The following is a 19940-nucleotide window of genomic DNA, read 5'->3' on the forward strand; positions in this document are numbered from 1 at the left end:
TATAATTTTTTGCCATTCTACTTTTCTCCTGTTTATATATGTTCATTATGGACTCATTTGTATAATGGAATGTAGCTTTGCAACTACATTTAGCATCTAACATCTTTGCTTAAGCATATTAATCTTAAATATTGCTTCATCAGAATGTGCAACTTATTATACATGAGTGCCACTTCCCCCTGAGAGTACCATCAACAAACTTATCCATTCCTTTAATAATTAATACCCTTTTATTGGTAAGCCTAATTAATTCAACTGCTCACACTTTACAAGATAGTTAAACATGCAATATGCCCTGTGGGTTAGGGGAAGAGAGCTGCCTAGAGCACTTCGAGATTTATTGTCTTTTGACTTTTTTAGATGCATCCATGCTAGGTGTGTATGAGCCATCGGTTCTAGCAAAAAAAAAAAAAAAAAAAGAAAAAGAAAAAAGCAATATGAAGATTGTTGTAAAACAAAATGAATAAAAGACATAGCAAAAGAAATGTAACCAAATTTTCTTTATAGATTAAATTTCCATTTGATTGCTCTTTATACAACTTGGATGAAGGAAGAGAAGAAAAATGAAAAAAAAATGGCATCAGCAAAAGCTAATCTCCATAAACTTGACAAACTCATTGAAATCAATCCTGCCATCTCTGTTTTCATCATACGCCGCAATCATCCGTTTGCATGAATCGAAGTCCGATCCTTCGCCGAAGCCCAGCATGGAGAGAATTCTCTGCAGCTCAAGTGCATCAATGAACCCGTCACCGTTCTCATCAAAGACACAGAAGGCCTCCTTCACTTCCTCCAGACTAGGCTCCTTCTCATTAAATACACCAGAAATCTCATCAGATCCCATGCACCCCAGCTGATCATCTTCCTGGCTGCAACACAGTCCCATCCTCCCCATAACCATCTCCACATCTTCTCGGCTGAGATGCATGTTCCCTCTTGGCTGACTTGGTGTGCTCTTCATAAGATGATCTTCGTCAACCGCCGACGAGAAAGCGAAGAGCTCAGTATAGGAATGGAGGAAGGAAAATGATCTCAGGGAGAACTTCCGGAGTGTCATGATTAACCAGCTGAGTATTCTGCAAAAAAAGAGGAGCCCAACTGGTTCTGCCAAAGAGATGGAATGATGGAGACTTCTGGGCGATGCTTTCTCCATTGGTTTTTAGTTTATTAGTAGGCGAGGGAGAATGGGAGATGGAAAGGTAGGAGATGTTCTGGCTTTGGTTTGATGAGGGAAGAAGGGTCATGTAGGTGAAGGCTTTATAGAAGGCTATTGTAGCCGTTTGAAGGACGGCCAGTAGAGTTGTCCAGAGAGGAAGGTGCCTGGGTTGGTGCAGTGTTCCACAGAGTGATGGTTGGGATCAATATACAAAAGGTGGCGGCCATGGAAAAAGAGATAGATGAAGGAAAGGTAGTGCCTGGGTTGAAGGAGCCAGGATCCTAACTTCGTGGGACTTTGCTGGTTCTTGACCTGGTGGAAATTTCCTTGAAAGAGAGGAGCAGGCAGGCCTGCTTCTATGGAATATTTTTATGATAAGAGTTGTTCCCCTCTCGTTTTCTAGTTATAGTTTTGTTGGCCGAGAAAGAAGAAAATAAAGTTAAATCAAAGGACTTGATAAGGGCAGGAATTTGGTGGACGAGCCAAGGTATGGATGCCAATTAGTTCAAGACTAAAACCTTGGCAAGAGTTGGTTAGTACTTGGCTCAAGCTAACATTCACCATTATGAGAGACTGTGTCCCAACTTCCACCTAGAACTAACTTCTACGTTTCATTGAATCATTATTAATGCTAAAGATGTTGGACTGACCTCAAATCTGGACAAAAGCATGGGTGTGTCAGACTGGAAGGTGCAACGGCGGCTATGTCGCTCCAGATGGAAGGAAGGGGTTCACCAGAAGTCCAAAATTTGGATGGAAATTGGATGGAAATTGATTTGGTATGACCTGGGATGATGCTATGTAAACAATATTTCCATGTTTTTTTTATCACAACGTCTCTATGTCCATGTACCTTTTATATGACCACGGCTGATGGAATGGGTCCAAGGAACCAGCTTAAAAGTCATTTGATGGTAGTAGAAAAGAAATTGTGATGATAGTGAATGTTCCATGGAAGCATTAATCTGGCCGCATGCTATTTTTCTCCTGATGGCTGCTTCACGTTTCATTTCCACGGCCTTTTGCGTCTCGAGTCAATCTCATCGGGTTCGCACAAACTTCCCATGATGGTTATCAGACTTTCTTGGGTTTATTCTCTCACAAAATATTTTAAAAAAAAGCTAATGCCTAAATATATATAATGCCTAAAAAAATAATTTTTTTATATTTATTAATTATGAGAAAGTGACATATTTTAGAGTTTCTTATATTTAGTTAAGTATTTATTTTTATAAAAAAATTGTATAAAATATATGTTATACCCTAAAGTAAAAAAATCTTATCCTATTCTACCTAGAAGCTTAAAAATATTTTGAAAAAAAAATCCTAATTTTCAGCTAATATTTGAATTTTATTTTCTACGTCCCATAGGACTTTATAGGAATGTGGAAAGCTACATTCTTTTATAAAAACTCCAACCAAATTTGAGATATTTCTCTATTTTTTTGTTGACCATACTTTTTCTTCTCTTTTTCCGCGAACCAAATAAGCTAAATAAAAATAGAATAAAATTTTTTAAGACCTTGTCTATTATTGATTTGGCTTGCTACAATAATATGGGAAAATTCTAAGAAAAATCAATAGAATGAGGGAGCCTATTATCAGTGATGGCATGATCAAATCTAATATATTTAGTTTAGCATTTGGGAATGACATTAATAAGTGTGAAACTTTAAATATAAAAGAAATAATTAGATATAAAATATTTGTGAAAAATAAATGACAATAATATTGATGTTGCAGATACAACGCACAAAAGAAAAAAGAAAAAAAAAAAGAGAGTAATGGAGAGAGAATTACAACAAATGCAACTAAAAAAAAGTTAATGAATAATTTTTGCTATTTAATTTTTTTAAAAAAATATGAGGATAATAAGAGACTTTATAACTTCTAAGCAATCTTTTCATACAATTTCATTAATTATTGCAATCACACTAGTTTGAAATAGGATTTTTTTTTGCATATTCTTTTAAAAATTCAAATTTGCATGAATACCCTCTTAAAATTTATTTTTATTTCTGTATACTCATAAAACATTATTTTTGTACAAATATCCTAATATAACGATTCTTCTAACATTATTAATAAAAACCATATTTATTTTAATTTAAAAAAAATAGAATTTTGAAATTACTTTTTTGTTTTCTATCGCCATCATTTTATAAATGTTTCTTTTTGTGTATCTATTCATTAAGAGTATTTTCGTCATTTAAATTTGAAACTGTTATTTTTTTAACGTCGTTAGATGATATGGATATATATACAAAAATAAGAAAAAAAAGAGTAGAATAGCAAAACAAATATTTTATGAAGGTAAGAATAAAAAAGAGTAAAATAGTAAAATAAGTATTTTATGAGGGTATAGAAATGAATAGATATTCATGCAAAATTCGATTTTCGGAAGGGTATTTAGAAAAAAAAATCCAAATATAGAATGACGTCATTATTTTCAGTTTCGGATTTTTTTTATTTTTGAGAATTAGGGTCAGAGGAAACTCGGATAATATGCCGTTGAGAGTGGGTTTTAAATTTAGGCCGCGTCAGACTTCTCGCCGGAGCTCTACGGCGGCGGCGGCGGCGGAGGATGGCCGGGAATGGTGGAGCCCAGGAACTTTCCCCAGAGCGTGAAGCAGCAGTGCTGGGAGAAGGCGGGAGAAGGTGAAGGACCGCGACCCCGACCGGTGGCGCCGCGAGTCACCCGGCAACGTCTTCCGGAAGCTCGTCAGCTTCCCCGCTGCCTCTGCCACGAGTACGATCACATAATCCCCTGCTCCAAGGTATCGACTTGATGCTGTTTCTTTATCCATCTCTACTTTAGTGTGACAAAAAATTGGACTTTTGGGTATTTCTTCCTTCTTTGGTAGGGTTTTGTGATGCAGGTTCTTTTTGAACCAACATTAAATGATGTTGTTCCTGTGATTTTTTCCATCAGGGTTCATGTTTGGAGTGCTAATGTTGGATTTATGGTGGGTTTTAGAATCAGGGGCTTCGTAAAGTGGTGTTCCTATAAATATAAGAAGGTGTCGAGAAAGGAACGATGTTCTTCTTAGATTATGAAAGTTGTTGTTGGATTTATTTCGAAGGATGATTCTAATTTTATGGTCCCAAATTTTCTGCTCTAATGTTTTCTGCTTTAGTTTGATTGCTGCATGCTTGCTGCAAATGGGAATTTGTGTGGAATTCAACATGTCAAGCTCTTAAGAAGATGGTAATTGAGATACAAATTATAGTTTATGTTTATGAATGGCAAATTTTGGAGGAAAAAATTGTAAATAGTTGCATTTAAAGGAGTTTTTTCTCCCAAGAAAAAAAAGAAAAAAAATGACTCTGGGAGAAAAAATCTTATAACCAGAGTGACATCTGTGAATATTGAATAGTCAGAACTTCTACACCTTCTTCTTTCCCTTTCTCTTGAAGCTTCACGAAGGAGAAGTAGAGACTCTCGAAATATCAGCTCTAACTCTCCCTAGCTCCCAGAACAGTCCATGACCATTCAAACTTCTTGGGAAAATAGACTTTTCAAGTATAAAGAAATGAAGGGGACTAACAAAGGCAGAACGGAGGAAATTCAGTAGGCTGCCCCTTCTTACATTATGACCTATTTATGTTTTTTTTTTGTCCTTTTATTGGGGTTCCATTCAAATAAAGAGGAAAGCCTCAACAGGAGGAAGCATAGAATTTGCAGTGTTAGGGGATACAATGATGATAACTGATGAGATGACAAGATACTGTTCGATGAAAAATTAATGAGGCCATTAGAGAGGGGGCTTAGTCATATGCATCAGGGTCACATTGTTGGGAACCCGCCCATGCCGCTGATATTTCAAAACAAAAATCAGATGGCAGCGGAAAGGGGGCATGTGCGGGATCGACGTTCATCGCATGAACGTTGTTTCGAGACCTTTCGTACTTAGGTAAGAATTAAAAACTTTTAAAACATTTAGAAGATCAGATCTTCACCTTGTGCGGGTAGATGATCACCGCAAACTGAAGTTCGTGGTCTAGGATGAAGGTTCGCTTGAAGCCGTTCAAGTGTCCGGCCTCTACGGGTATCCACACGAAGCAGTGATCCGATCAAAGCTCTCTTGTCTTTCCGGGGTGCTAGCTCCCTTGCAAAGACTTCTTTTGATGGCTGATTTCCTCTCTTTCAATCAACCCTTGATTGTGCTTGAGAGGAGGAAGAAGAAGGATGAAGAAGAGGAAGAAGAAGAATCCCTACGCAGCCTTCTTTTCTTCCCTGCGTTGGAACCAAGGAAGGAGGCCAAGGAGAGGTGCACGCCTCTTCTTCTTTTCCCCTTGCTGATGGCGGCTGAACCAAGGAAGGGAGAGGGGTGGCCACGGCTTGGAAGAGGAGAGGGTGATGCAGGACGGAAGTACGGATTGAAATATAGAGAGAAAGAGAAGAAGAAGAGGAGAAGAAGAGGGGAAGAAGAAGGGAAGGAGGAGAAGAGGAGGAGGAAGAAGAAGACCAATTTTCATTCATTAATTCATTAAAACCCTAAACATGAGGATGGACCCATATATATAGGGTCACAAAATAACAAATAAACCCCTACAAATAAAATAATTCCAAAAAGCTCCTAAACTGACAATATGCAAATAAACCCAAATGACAATATGCAAATAAACCCAATCAACATAAAATAAATCAATCTAAAATAAAATCAGGCTGGCTGAATCGGCTGGAACCCGCTGAGCTGGCTGGATCCTGTGGCGACCGGCTGACCTGGCACTGGTGTCCGCACCAACTCTCCTCGGGTGGAAAGAAGTCGACCTCGACGAAAGCGGCTCGGTAAAGCCCCGGTAGTACTCCAACAAGTCCGGGTCAATCGGCGGTATCTCCTCGCGCTGGATCCAAGTGTAGCCGGACCTTGGTCGTCCTCGCCAACGAACCAGGAAATGTTGGATGCCTCCATCACTGGTAAAAACTATTTGCTCGGCTAAAATAGAATCAATATACTCTTTTTGTGCTCGATGGAGGGTAAAAGGAAACGAAGATGGCATGGAATCAATAATAGGATAAACATCAGGCGCAGGAGAGTGTGCAGCAAAAGAGTCATCAGGGATTACAACCAAATCTTTAATATTAATAGTAAGGCTATGACCGAAATCAAATGGAAAGTCAATGGCATAGGCGTCAGTGCCATCCTTGTGCAACACCCTGAATGGTCCAATACTAAGAGACTGCAATTCCTTAAGATGGATCATTACGTAACCCCAAGTTTGAAATTCTTTAGCACGGAAATCAGCTTGCATCGTATACTGAGCAGTACATGCATGAATGCCTTTATGGATTTCCTGATACAATTTATGAATGTGTTGTGTAAATGCATATGCAGGCTCAGAAATCCTAACATCAGTTTCGATGGGTTGTGCGGGGGCATAACCAACTACACTCATGGTAGACTGGTCAAACTCGTTATCTGACTGTGCAAGCGAGCTAGGTGGAGTGTGGGTGCATCCTAGGGTTTCAGGTTTGTCATCACACTCTTCCTCAATGTCCTGAATGTCATCGAGGTTTGGTTCATAGATTTGCTCCTCTAAGTCATCTATGTCACCTCCCTGCTCTTGCTGAGCAATAACGAAAAAATTGTTCGCACATTGGGAGGTAACGTGACCAAAACCTTGGCATTTGTAACACCGAATTTTGGAATGTGGTTTGGGAGGCTCACCAAGCATTCCCTTGCCATTAGTGTCTCGGCCTGTGACATGGGCAATAGGAGGGGGCCTATGAATAGTGGACCCTACAGAAGGTTTGGACCCTAAGGAATTAAGGCCGGTGGGAGTGCTTCGTGTGTCAGGGCGCCTTACAAATGTGGACTTAGTGTTCCATCGATTTAGGAGATCGTCTTGGTAGTTAAGGGGCAGGTATTTTTCTTTAAGTCTCTCTTTCATCTCTACCCAATCAGTTACTTCATGTTGATGTCTCCTAGCTAACAGATGTTCGGTACTTTGCCAGAAAAGTTTAGCTCGACCAATGAGTTTCATTCTAGCGAATCGAACTTTTTTGTTCTCAGACAGATTGTACCACTCAAAGAAGTGGTCCATTTCATGCAACCAGTCTGAAAAGATCTTTGGGTCATTGCGACCATCAAAGGTAGGGGCTTCAACCCGGATGCCTTTCGTCACATCTTCAACATGTTCACGAGGTTCACTGGGTTCTACGTTATGTCGGTAACCTCTACCAATATTAGAGAAGGGACCAGATCCTCTAGGGTGAGGGTAGGCATGATGATGACCTGGAACAGACCTATTACCAAACTTGCCCTGCCGAACAGAGCCTTGTTGTTTTAAAATTTGTTCTAGGGTTTCGTCCTCATCAACACCCGGTAAATGGGGAGTACTAGCTCTTTGGGATTCAAGAACCCTTTGAGGTGAAACCTCAATTGAATCGAGTCGGGCATTAACTTGGGTGGACATTGTGGTTAGGTCATGAATTTGGGCGTTGTTTGCTTGGACTTGGGCATTCGTATTTTGGACTTGAATATCAGTGTCGTGGATAGCTTTTAATAGGGCTTCAATTTTGGAATCCATGCCTAATTGGGACTCAGGATGAGATGCGTCACGACCACTACGTAGATGCATAAAATGAATGTCAAAATGTATGATCCGACCAACTATAAATGTTCCTAAGTAGACCTAATGCATGAAATGAATTCAAAATTGCAAAATAGATACTCAATATAATCGGAAGCTAACTCAAGCAATTGAAATTGGCTTTGAATTACGTAACAAATTCAGATAAGTAGTTGCAGCCAAATAGTACTAGTTTTCAGTGTGTTGCAGGGTTGCACAGAGCCTCAAAGAACTTCCAAAGATTAGGTAGCCCTACAATTAATAACAAAGACAGGCCACTACTAGGGTTTTGGTGTTGTTTGGAGTGGATGTGTTGAATTTTTTTAGGAAGCAATATCAATAGAGCACATAAGAGTTAATTCATTCTAAATTTAGACAAACAAATAAAATTTGCAGTAAAGGAAGAAACCTGACCTGGGTTGGGGTGACGACCAGAAAACCTGCACTGTAAGTAGGCTTGTCAAACGGCTCCAGTTGGGGTTGATCTCAGCAACACGGCAGGTCGAAATGGGCTCTGCAGTGGCGTTGCAGGCCGACGGGCTTGGGCCTGTGAGGAAGAAATCGGATTGGGCCCGGTGTTTAGGGCCTGAGAGTCGGGCCCGGTGGATTCTTTGGGAGTGCGGGCGCGGGCCCGATGAGAGAATCGGCTACAGAGAAAATGAAGGTGGGGTGGGAGGTGAGGTGGATTCGGCCGTGAAGGAAGAAGAAAGGGGAGGAGAGATGGGGTTATCCTTGATCCCACAGAGGGGAGGGGAGGTGCGATCAGTGGAGGCGGAGGCGGTTGCAGCACGGGGGCGGCACTGCGGAGGCGGTTGCAGCACGGGGGCGGCACTGCGGTGGAGGCGGAGGCGGTTGCAGCACGGGGGCGGCACTGCGGTGGAGGCGGAGGCGGTCGCAGCACGGGGGCGGCGCTGCGTGCGGGCGGCAGAGGAAGAGGGCGGCGCTGCGTGCGGGCGGAGGGGAAGCGGCGACGTCGGAGACGGAGGTGCGTTGAGGTGGGGCGGCGTTGTGCGCGAGCGAAGGCGAAACAGCAAGGCGGCGAGGGCGGTGCTGCACGGGAGGTGAAGTGGCGACGGATCTCAACGGTGGCAGGGGCGGCGAGGCCGGAGGGGCGGCGGCTGCAGCGGCTAGGGTGGAGCGGCGCTTCACGGGCGGCGGCGACGGCGAGCGAACAGAGGGAGAAGATGAACAGAGGTAAGTTTTTTTTTTTTTTTTTTTTTTTTTTTTTTCTTTTTTTCTTTTTTTTTCTCTTTTTTTTTCTTTTTTTTTTTTTTTTTAACCCGATTGGGTTCGGGTTAGCGGGTTGTGGGCTAACGGGTGTGAAGCTTACCCGTTAATCAATTTTAAACCTCCCGACGGTTCGAGAGGGTTCTCCGACCCTTGCGGCGGCGGCTGCGGGGCGGGGCTCCGATGGCCGTGGCGGAGGGCGGTGATCTCGGCTGCGGCTCCGTGTACCGCGGCAACGGGCGGCGGCCAGTGGCGTGAGGGACCTTCTCCGGCCGACTGTGGACCGCGTGGTTGGAATCCTTGGCGGCGTTGCTAACGGGGGAAGGGCACATCCCGGTGGTGCTCAGTGGAAGGGGAAGTGGGGTGCTCGGTGGAAGGAGAAGCAGCGGCCGGCGGTGAGACAGAGGAGGTGGAGCACGGCGAAGGGTACTGCTTGGCGGAGGCGAGCGGGGTGGTGTGGCGGTCTTCCTCTCCCGTATCCGGCCACAGACGGTGGCGGCAGGTCGCGGCCGAAAGGGCTTTCCGTCGGACCAGGGGCGGCGGGTCTCCGTAGGTCGCGGTGGTCTCCGGTGGTGAATCGGCCGCGAGCGTGCCCTCTTCCGGGTGGGGCGGCCACGAGCGGGCAAGGGAACAACAGGAGCAGTGGAAAGGCAGGCCTGCTAGAGGTGTCGGCCTTTTCTCCTCTGGAAAACAGGAGGGTTTTCTTCTCTGTTTTTTTTTTTTTTTTTTTTTTTTTATCTGATGAGAACCGAGAGGGAGGGAACGTGGGCAGTTGAGGGAGGAGAGTGGTGAGGTGAGGCGGTGCAGCAGGCCAAAAGTGGAGGTGGCGGAGGTGATCCGTTCTAGGATCTCCGGGCTTTGGCGACAGAGGCAAAGCCGAGGCTCTGATACCAAAGCTGATGCAGGACGGAAGTACGGATTGAAATATAGAGAGAAAGAGAAGAAGAAGAGGAGAAGAAGAGGGGAAGAAGAAGGGAAGGAGGAGAAGAGGAGGAGGAAGAAGAAGACCAATTTTCATTCATTAATTCATTAAAACCCTAAACATGAGGATGGACCCATATATATAGGGTCACAAAATAACAAATAAACTCCTACAAATAAAATAATTCCAAAAAAGCTCCTAAACTGACAATATGCAAATAAACCCAAATGACAATATGCAAATAAACCCAATCAACATAAAATAAATCAATCTAAAATAAAATCAGGCTGGCTGAATCGGCTGGAACCCGCTGAGCTGGCTGGATCCTGTGGCGACCGGCTGACCTGGCACTGGTGTCCGCACCAGAGGGAGAGCTCATCTAGGGCGCCGGCCCCCTTTGCCCCTTTTTATAACCATCTAGGGCTCCTACAATCTAGGAGCCCTAGACTTATTTCCTAAGAGGGGGCGCCGTCTCTTCTCCCTTCTCCACATGGAAAAGGGAGGGGCATATCCCCCTCCTCATGGTAAACCCTAATCCACATTAAGTAGGGTTTGAAAAGCCCTAATGTGGTCAAGCCCTAATCCAATTAGGCTTAGCCCAAGGGTGAACCAATTAGGATCCAATCTAGGTAAGTCCTAATCCAATTAGAACTTAAATCAATTTTGACTCAATTGAACTCTTCAATCCTAATCCAATTAGGAGTCTTATTGATTCATTAGATTAATAATTAATTGTGACTTAAGAAACCCTAATTCAAATTAGGACATATTTAATTTTAGTCCTAATCCAATTAGGACTCTATTTGAATCCGAAGTCCTAATCCGATTAGGACTCTAGGAATCCTACTCCAAGTAGGAATCCAATTTTGATTCAAAACTCCTAATCTCATTAGGATTGCAGGAATCCTATTCCAAGTAGGAATTCCAGTCCTACTCCAACTAGGATTCCCAGTCCTAATCCAATTGGACTCTAGGAATCCTACTCGAAGTAGGACTCTTGTTTCGAGTCCAATTAATTAATTCCCTTTCCTTCTTCAACTTCTTATCAATCGAATTGATTACTCGTGATTCATAATCACTTTTCAACCATCAGATCGGTCAATACTTCTAGTGTGTGTGACCCCATAGGTTCTATTCTGACTGGTAGTGAGATATATTGTGATCTCTATCACTATATCATTGAAAACTCCTTTCAATGGGTTGGAACGATTCCAACTCAACTCATTTGGGTTTATCGATCATCGAGATAATCCCTGTGAGTCCCACCATCCATCAGTGACACCTAGCAGCATGTAGTGGCAACCCAGCAGAATGGAATGACGAACCTCTAGGTGCAGTTGACGTGTGATACAGTCCTACTATCGTGGATCCCTACAGCACGGAGGTCATGGACAACTCGTCAAACCCCATCGTCTGTCATATGTCAAGATTTATTCGACTCGAGTTCGATAGTGAAAAACTCTTTCTCCACTTTATATTACTGCCCTGGCCAAGGTCTTAGAACTCAGTCTAACAAATCACATAGGATCACTCCTCTTCTATCAAGGTCGATAGATTCCTTGTAGGTGCATACCCTACTCCTACAGTGAACCTACTGCAGCCAATCTACACTGCATGGACCCATATGGCTAGAGACCATGTATGTGTGCAGTCAAACTACAATAACCTCACTGTGAGTAGCCGAAGCACCGCAGGTCAAAGGACCAGTCACACTACTGCAACATCAAGCAAGTCACTGACGAGTGGATAGACATCCAAGTGACTTCTTGTCTTGGTCACGCTCAGTACCCTTGTTCTCTAACAAGCACCTGCACTATCACTTCAGTGTCCCTACACTGTGGACTCAAGTCTCATCCATCCAGAAGGAAAGTGATCTGTGCACTGATCGGATCGATCACCGTCCTCGTGATGATCCATTGATCAGGAGCATTTAGAAATTAATCACCAATGATACATGGCTCAAATTCTCAACTCTTGAGAATATGCATCATCATCTTATTAATTTTTTGGACGATTCATAGACACATAAATAATATGAATGAAAAGATGCCTTTTATTTATTCAATAATAAATAGTCAAGTACAAAATTATGTCCCTAGAATTAATAATGTGTCAGCCAAATTGGCTTCTAGGGCATACATCTAACACACATGAGAGGTAAGAATTGTGAGTATTCGAGTCCGGGTTTGGACATCTTGGGGAAGAATGATTTAGGGGGATCATGAAGTAACTTACTTCAGATAGTTGAGATAGTATTGCTGATAGCAGATTTTGATGTGGTTGATAACATTAGATGATTGGCAGTGTAACACAAATAAATGTTGAGATTCTGAACTCATTTATGAATTGGTAAAGTCAGGCTCAACTTTTGTCTATTGAAAGGTTCGACCGTTGAAAGTATTGAGATCTAAACATCTTCCTCCTTATCTTCTTTTTCTTTTCTTTTCTTTTCTTTTCTTGTGGCATATATCTTGGAGCAAGGAGAGAGACGTGAAGTCCATCTCTGACATAAGCAAGTATAGTTTGGATACGTGCTCAATGTGTCTTGCATGATTTCAACTTGCTGAGGAGACTTGTTGAAGACCTTGTGTTGAATGCTAAAAGAAGGCATGGGTGCAAGAAAGTGGATTGGCGTAGGTCACTGGAGATTTAGAAGGAAAGAACAAGACACATTAGCGCTGGCTATTAGAACTTTTAAAAGAGGTTTGGCTACTCTGACGCCAGAGGTTAACAATTAAAATTTAATCTCCTTTTCTATTCTCAATTTTTTTATTGGACTTTCTTTTTTAAGAAAATGAAAAATAAGTTTGATGAGTCATACCCCTTTTGAGAAAACTCGTACCAAAGTTTTACGATTTAAGTGTTAAAATGTTATTTCGTTAAATTTGATCAAACAAATATTTGAACAACCATAAAATTTTATAATCATGTGGATCACATAAAGTATTACCAGAACAACTGGGCTATCAAAATGGCTTTAGATCGTGTGGTTGGAATATGCACATTATGAAAAATAATCAGGATGTGAAGTTTTTCCAACTATAACTTGGTGAAGATGGATAATCCTGTCATGGGATCTAATGAGATGTTGGCTTTCCCAAAGAAACAAAAATTGATGAATTTTGTGACAGTAAAATGTAGAAGAGCAGGAAATGTCTAGTGCATGCTGAAAGGATGAAAGTTCGGAATGGTCCACATATACAAGACCAGAAAACCTTTTTCTACTTTTGTAAACTAATTTTTTATGAGCGGACAGTTAAAAAATTGGTTTCTAAAACTCCTGACCGGAAATTGTAGATTTTTCTGGAGCTAATGATGATTTGTATATTAGAGGATGGTTCCTCGTTCTTTCGGATAGATGACAACTAAGTAGGGATTATAGCTATAGAGGATAGTACTCTAGAATACCTGAAAACGATGGGATGGTAAAGCATGAAGTTTGATGGCAGAGGACAACAGTATTCTCTTGAAATTTCATGCAGTAAGATATTCATTTGAAACCCCTTTTCTCTAGTTTATACCATATGCTGAGAGATATCTGCATCGTTCTTCGTAGTCATTGGAATGCTTTTTTTCTTCGAGGAAAAGAGTAGGGCTGAAACCCAAAGTCATTGGAATATGTAGTTATTCGAAGGGAAGAAATTTAGCAGCTCTTCTTCTATAGATATTGGAACTCAAAGTTTTCGATTCATTATAATTTGAAACAGTTTTTTTGCATAAAATTGAAAACAAGAGGGTGGAAAATGGAAATTGTTCGTGAAAGTTAGAAGATGTACTCGCAAGTATTATAGTCAGTCACATGAATCTAATAGCAAGTTTGAGAACGGAGAAGGTGATGATTTTGCATTTAATAAAAACTCAATCTAAGAAAAAAAATTTCCTAATGGGCCAACTGTAGTTTTGATATTTCGATAGAAAATGCATGTATTATTACTAAACTATGGAAGGGCATTTTGAAAATTTTCTAGTATCATTTGGTGGTGCATTTGCCATATCATTGAGTGAGGAAGATTGGTGAATGGTAGTTTTCTTAGGCCAAGGAAATGTCTTGATGGTTTATTAATCAAAAACAGAAAAAGAAAAAGGGTTTTCATGCCATCTTTGGTTGTGTATGAATATAGAGATAAAAGAATGATTGAAAGGAAAAAGATGGTGTGTCGTTCACAAATGGAGCAGAAGCTCTGAAGGGTGAAGTGCCCTTTTTCTCATGGCTAAAATGTGTCTCTATCTGCATAGGATATCAGGGGTTGCTTTATTTGTTTTTTAAGTCAACTTATATGTTTCACTGTCAGAAGAGCTCCTCTTTTGCCCACTCATTTGTATTCTTAGCTTCTCTTAACCTGATATATTAAATACTTAAGCAGTAAATGTAATTTCTCAATTTCCATGTAATTGGATAAATTCAAAATAGTAGGTAAGCTTCTGATAATAAGGTGTTGGAATTCCTCTCTCTCTGTTTTTCTTTTTGATGTATGGGTAGCTTGACATTTGTCTCTCTAATATTTGCAAAATTCTGGATGGGAAGAGCACCTTGGATAATTGCCAAGTTTTGCAGGTGAGCGTGCTATTCTTGTTTTTCTCAGTGTGTTGGCTAATGGTATCTTTTCCTCTGAATGCTTGGTATTTGAAACTTTTACAGCTGAATAATTATCATGCCAGTGTTATCATGACTTGTTTAGCTTAAATTTCATTTTATGTAGTTGGAATGATTGAATACATTCAATTCAGCACTGTTGCTTGTCTTTTATGATGTTTTTTACTGAAATGTTATATTTCATGATCTGGCAGCATAATCCATTAGACTGAAATTACTCTTTCATGGGTATATATTGATTTGAAGTCTAAGCTAAAGGGGTGGCCTTACATATAGCCTTTCTCTTTTCTCTGAAATCTCAATGTATCAGATATCTTGAACATTTAACCTAAAGAAAAGAAAAATGATTGAGTTAGTTTTATTAAGCAACTAATGCATATAAAAATGTCATGAAACTGTGACTTAAAGGCCCAGCTTCTTTAGTTTTATTTCCTCGCATCTAATTAAGTCATAATTTCCTATTACAAAATCCACTTATGTGGGGTCCTGATTTATGTCTTTTTGCAGATCAGATAGAATTAGGAAGAAGTGAGAAACAAATCTTTATAATTTCTGTAGAATTAAAGCCAGGTATTCAGTGGCAGTATAAAAGTTGTGTTTGAATTATACACTGTACTGATTCTGGAGGCCATCCAGTGTCAAGTTGTGCATGGTGTAAAAGCTCAACTATTTAAAGGGTCTGTTCTGGTGGTTAAGCATAACAACATTTGGTTTACTTTTGTCTGATTATGTCTATTTTTATGCTTTGATGTTTATGCTTGACTGTTTTGATGCTATGAAGTTTATCATTATTTTCCAACATCTATTGCACACAGAGTGGCAGCTAGAAAAGCTTGGCCATTTAATTATGGTGTAATCCATATAATACATACACAGTTGTTTCGCCCATACTTGATAATGTTATCTACATTATAGATTATATCCAGTGTCTTCGCCTGTTGCTTCTCACTTAAATTTATTTGACAAATAATCTGGTTTTCTCTCATTTGCAGGCAACTGTTGATCTTCCTAAGGGAAATAAAACTATGATATCCAAGCCTGTCATCATACAGAAGAGCGCATATTATAGAGTTTCTGGTATTGAAGGTTTTATCAAAAAGCTGTTTATCAGATTTATGCACAGGATTTTTAGCTAGTAGAATACGGCATGCAATACTAACTTGATTGCTAATAATGGAGCTTCCAACAACCACAGGATGAGACACAGATCTTCTGGAACTCTCTGCATATGGTAATGTCTGTCGGGCACCAGACTTGGGGGGTTGTAACATCCAATGACAGAAACAGTGGTATCTGAAAAGCGTCAATCTATAAAAAATCCCAAATTTCTAGTCAAGAACAGCTGGGTAAGTGATCCATGGAGTTTCAGCGGCATCTGGAAAATGTCAATCTATAAAAAAATCCGAAATTTCTAACCAAAAACAGTTGGTTAAGTGATCCATGGAGTTTTGTAGTCTAAACCATGTATTTACTTAGGTAATTGGAAAATCTTATGTTAGTGACTCCAAAATATGCAATTTTTAGTGCCAGAAATTTTATATGTGAAGTATATTCTTATGGCCTAGAATGTCATCTGACTGATTTATGCAATGCATTCTTCATTTCAAATCAAGCAAAACTGACTGACATATATATATATATATATATATATATATATATATATATATATATATATATATATATATATATATATATATATATATATATATATATATATATATATTCCAAAAAAGGCTATGATAAGGTATCTTAGAGTGCATCGGCATGGGACAAGTGCATCGTGATGCATAGCATCTTTGAGGAAAACTAAATTGTTTAGGAGTATCAGATTGCCTGCATTATTTTATGAAATCTTTGTTTGACAACTTTGATGTGGAGAATATTCTGTCATGCCACCACTGAAAGTTCTAAACAGAAAATCTTATGTACAACACTTGTGAATTTATCCAAGCTAGATCAACAGTGTTATACTTTGGAACACCGAAAGTATGGGATCAGGTCCCTGCTTCATTATTGGCTTTTCCATCTCTGTAAGGCTCAATTATTAGCTGACTCTGACTCATTCTTGCTATGATTGTGGAACATTACTATTCAGAAACTTAGAGGAATGCTCTGAAGTAATTGCATCTGAGCCACATTACCATTGATTCTTTTCATTTTGAATAATGTGAAATGAAATTATTATGAGAAGCATAAGGTGTATTATATTCACTTCCTAACTAAAAGAAATATAATTGATAGTCTGCATCTTAACTCAATTCTTCGGCTTGTTGCTAATAGATTCCATGAAGATGCCACCTCACTTTCAGCCAATTCTAAGTTCTTTTTCTTTCGTCAATTTATTTTTTTGATATTAAAAGATGGGAACTCCCATCACGAAATACTTACATAAAAGTAGAACATCATAAGCCCATTTGTAAAGCTCTCTTCATCTCCATATCTCCAACCTGAGAATTACATCAACTGTTCTTAGACAATGGATCCTGAGAGCAAAACCTCAGCTTTCCTCCACAAACTTGATCACATACTGTACAAGATAGACATTGGTACATCCTCAGGAAGAGAGGAATATCCATAGCTATATATATAGATACAGATTTATATCTTAATTTTAATTGTAAACAGGAAGGCCATCAAGGCCTTGGTGACCTGGGTGGGGGGTTGAAGGGGTCTCCACTCCTTGGGTTGGTGTTGGCTCCGGGTTCCTTGTAGTCCATCTCCATGTCCACCGTTTCCCTTCCTGATCTTTCCTGCTGAGGGAACACCCCCCCACAAAAAAAAAAAAAAAATGATAAGAAAAAGCTTCTAGTCTAGTTAAATAAAAGAACTAAAGAAGAAATCCACCTCAGGCTCAAAGGGATACCCTCCTTTATCAACAGGCCTCAGAATTCCAATCCTTTTTCCAAATCCTACTGCACCCAGCAGAAAGGGACAGGAGTTATTTCTTTCTGAGATAAAAAAGGAAGAGGACTCAATAGAAAAAGAAACTTTTTGTATGGATATACTACAAGGAGAGAGGAGGAAGTCACCTTGAAAAAGGGAGGATGAGAGGAGGACTGAGATGAGAAGAAGAGAGAGAAAGCGACACCAGTCCATTATCCCTCCTATGTTCTTAGAATCACAAGAATCCTCCACCAAATTTTCGTTACAGTACCTCTCTGCTCCATTTCTGTCACGGTGGCCGGCCACCGCCCACTAGCTAGTGGTGGGGACTGTATATTCTTAATGGCATGATGGCAGCACATTTGTTTCCCAAGTCCGCCTCCCAAACCACTTTTGCCCTACTTGGGAGGCACTATGGATTGGAGAGAGAGAGTTGTCTAGAGCGTTCCAAGACTTACTGTTTTTTTTGGCTTTCTTGGATATATCCATATTAAAAGTCTGTGAATCATCTGTTGTAGCAAAAAAAAAAAAAAATGTGAATGAAGAGGTTCGCCTAGTGGAAGGGTGATGGCTTGATGCATCTGCTTGCCATAGATAATAATAAAGTTTTTCTTTTTCTTATATAATATATATTTATATATATTCTATTTTTTTGAAAGAATGCGGGTTTTAGTAGCAGATATTATAAAAAATTTAAACTATATATATGTATATATATATATATATATATATTTGTAGGTATGTATGTATATACATGCATATGTAAAAATTTTAGACAAGGTTTAAATATTGGTAGCAGATATGGGAAGCGATATCCATATTGATCTGATATCTTTTGATAGATAGTGGTATATAGTGTATCATATGTGTCGGTATAACCATTGGTATTTGCCAAGAATGTTTCTTCTAATGGAGTTCATTGGTAGAGTTCAATATAGACTGAAAGTTAATTTTTAATTCTCAATTATTTTTAATTTTTATTTCTATTTAATATTTTCTAAAAAATGTGGACCTGATAATCCAACTCTCTTCAAATATAGGAATGGGAAAATAAAAGAAACCATTGTTTTGAAAAATAGCTGCAAAATGCAGCAGTCAAGGGACCACATAATTAAGGATAGTGAAATAACAAGAATGATAAAATCAATATTTTTTAATACTATTAGCACTTATTGATGTCCACCTGAAACTTACTTCAAATTTAACTATAAGTTTGAGTCCACTTCACCTGCATAATTCTACACAAGAGTAGGTTGTATATGCAATGGGCCTACAGATGTGGCTGTAAAATACTAAAATATACCACATATATGTCGAGACAACGGTGAATGGACTATCATTTTGGTCCTTATATGGTATTACCATGTATAGTACTGTATATAGGCAATGTGATGTGGCCATGAGATCACATATGCATCTCGTATGGGGCGTATAGCGGTAATATCCACTGCATTTTAAGATATTGAATATACTATATTGTAAATTCTTAGATTTATAGGCTAGTGGATGCTGTCGGCATTATAAATGCTATGCTATCAAGTTGCTAATGGTTTTATTTACGGTGCTCGGTGACGTTGTGCATGTGATGCCTTCCATGGAAGCATGCCCAACTTTTGCTGATCATGCTTTCATTATTTTGCAAATGTTCCTATTTAATTGCAAGTTTTCTCTTCAGACCCAAAACTAATCACATGCAAGATTTGAAACAGATGCCTAATCCCGCATGATTAAGCATGTCAAGCTCAAATTTAACACCAATGAGAGCAGTGGAACAGTAATCTGAATCCATTCACCTAAATGATCTAGAGAGTTTTCATGCTCGACTTCTAAATTGTCCGACATCTTTCGTCACTTGTGCGAGAGTCATCCAAAATGAAGCATTTTAAACTCCTTTAATTTCTTAACTTTGTTAATTAAGTATGGTCCAGATTTTTCTCCTACCTCAACTACCACAAGATGTGCTTGGTAGCGTCTTTGGCTGAAATAAAGTTTCCCTTAATATATCCATCTTAGGTAGCAGCGAGCTATCTTTCTGACATCTCTGGTAACAAAGATGGCTTCATTTACAAAATTTATTAAGCCCAATCATACTTCGACACATATGCAAGATTTAAACATGCTAAATTATATGAAGTAACACTTCATGGGACCCTTGTTGAACACATAACAACATATCTAAACATTATTATAAAAGTTCCATAATGGTTAGGTCATCCTCTTCCTTTTATCTTTTGTTTTCTTCTCCACCTAGCTAATAAACCAAACTTTAAAAGGACGGGGGCAATGTTCCTAGTTTTTTTTTCCCCTTCCCTTTCTCCACGCACCTAAGTTGCTAATATTTCCTCTTCCACTAGCCCCTCTAATGAGGTCACTCGGGCCTCCCTCGCCACTTTCTGTTAGCTTTGATGGGAAAGTGCACTCATTGCTTTACTGAAGTGGACTCTTTTTGAGGTTGAGTGCTTCACTCCAACATGATGCTTCCAATGAGTTGATGACAGGAGAATGCGCAGAATACGAAGTGGATTGTCCTCGAAGTCAACAGACTCTGACCTCCACAGTACAACAAAATGGTGGTGTGCTTC

General features: G+C 39.8%; 3 protein-coding genes across 8 annotated transcripts; 1 reads left to right on the forward strand and 2 right to left on the reverse strand.

Annotated features, from left to right (window-relative positions):
* Positions 1-487: 487 nt before the first annotated feature.
* On the reverse strand, positions 488-1869 carry LOC103718823 (putative calcium-binding protein CML46). Its single transcript, XM_008807813.5, has one exon. It carries the CDS (start codon positions 1151-1153, stop codon positions 581-583), a length of 573 nt encoding a protein of 190 aa, XP_008806035.5. The 5' UTR covers positions 1154-1869; the 3' UTR covers positions 488-580.
* A 1624-nt stretch (positions 1870-3493) lies between these two features.
* On the forward strand, positions 3494-16093 carry LOC103718812 (uncharacterized). Of its 6 annotated transcripts, none has more exons than XM_089930702.1 (4): positions 3494-3933; positions 14407-14436; positions 15468-15561; positions 15671-16093. In XM_089930702.1, the coding sequence occupies exons 1-4, from the start codon at positions 3751-3753 to the stop codon at positions 15673-15675; spliced, it is 312 nt and encodes a 103-aa protein (XP_089786828.1). In that variant the 5' UTR covers positions 3494-3750; the 3' UTR covers positions 15676-16093. The 6 variants fall into 6 exon arrangements, 3 of the variants coding, with proteins under 3 accessions (XP_089786828.1, XP_089786827.1, XP_089786829.1); XM_089930701.1 differs by having other exon boundaries at positions 3495-3933; positions 15468-15552; positions 15655-16093; XM_089930703.1 differs by having other exon boundaries at positions 3500-3933; positions 15468-15552.
* A 702-nt stretch (positions 16094-16795) lies between these two features.
* LOC120111556 (uncharacterized) lies at positions 16796-17772 on the reverse strand. Its single transcript, XM_088721750.2, has 3 exons — positions 17505-17772; positions 17320-17387; positions 16796-17228 (listed from the first exon to the last, which is right to left on the reverse strand). Exons 1-3 carry the CDS (start codon positions 17569-17571, stop codon positions 17109-17111), a joined length of 255 nt encoding a protein of 84 aa, XP_088577876.1. The 5' UTR covers positions 17572-17772; the 3' UTR covers positions 16796-17108.
* Positions 17773-19940: the final 2168 nt, after the last annotated feature.

The sequence above is a fragment of the Phoenix dactylifera genome, chromosome 5 (assembly GCF_051530095.1).
Source record: "Phoenix dactylifera cultivar Ajwa chromosome 5, Ajwa_hap1_PhDact_Kaust_v1.1, whole genome shotgun sequence".
NCBI lineage: Eukaryota > Viridiplantae > Streptophyta > Magnoliopsida > Arecales > Arecaceae > Phoenix > Phoenix dactylifera.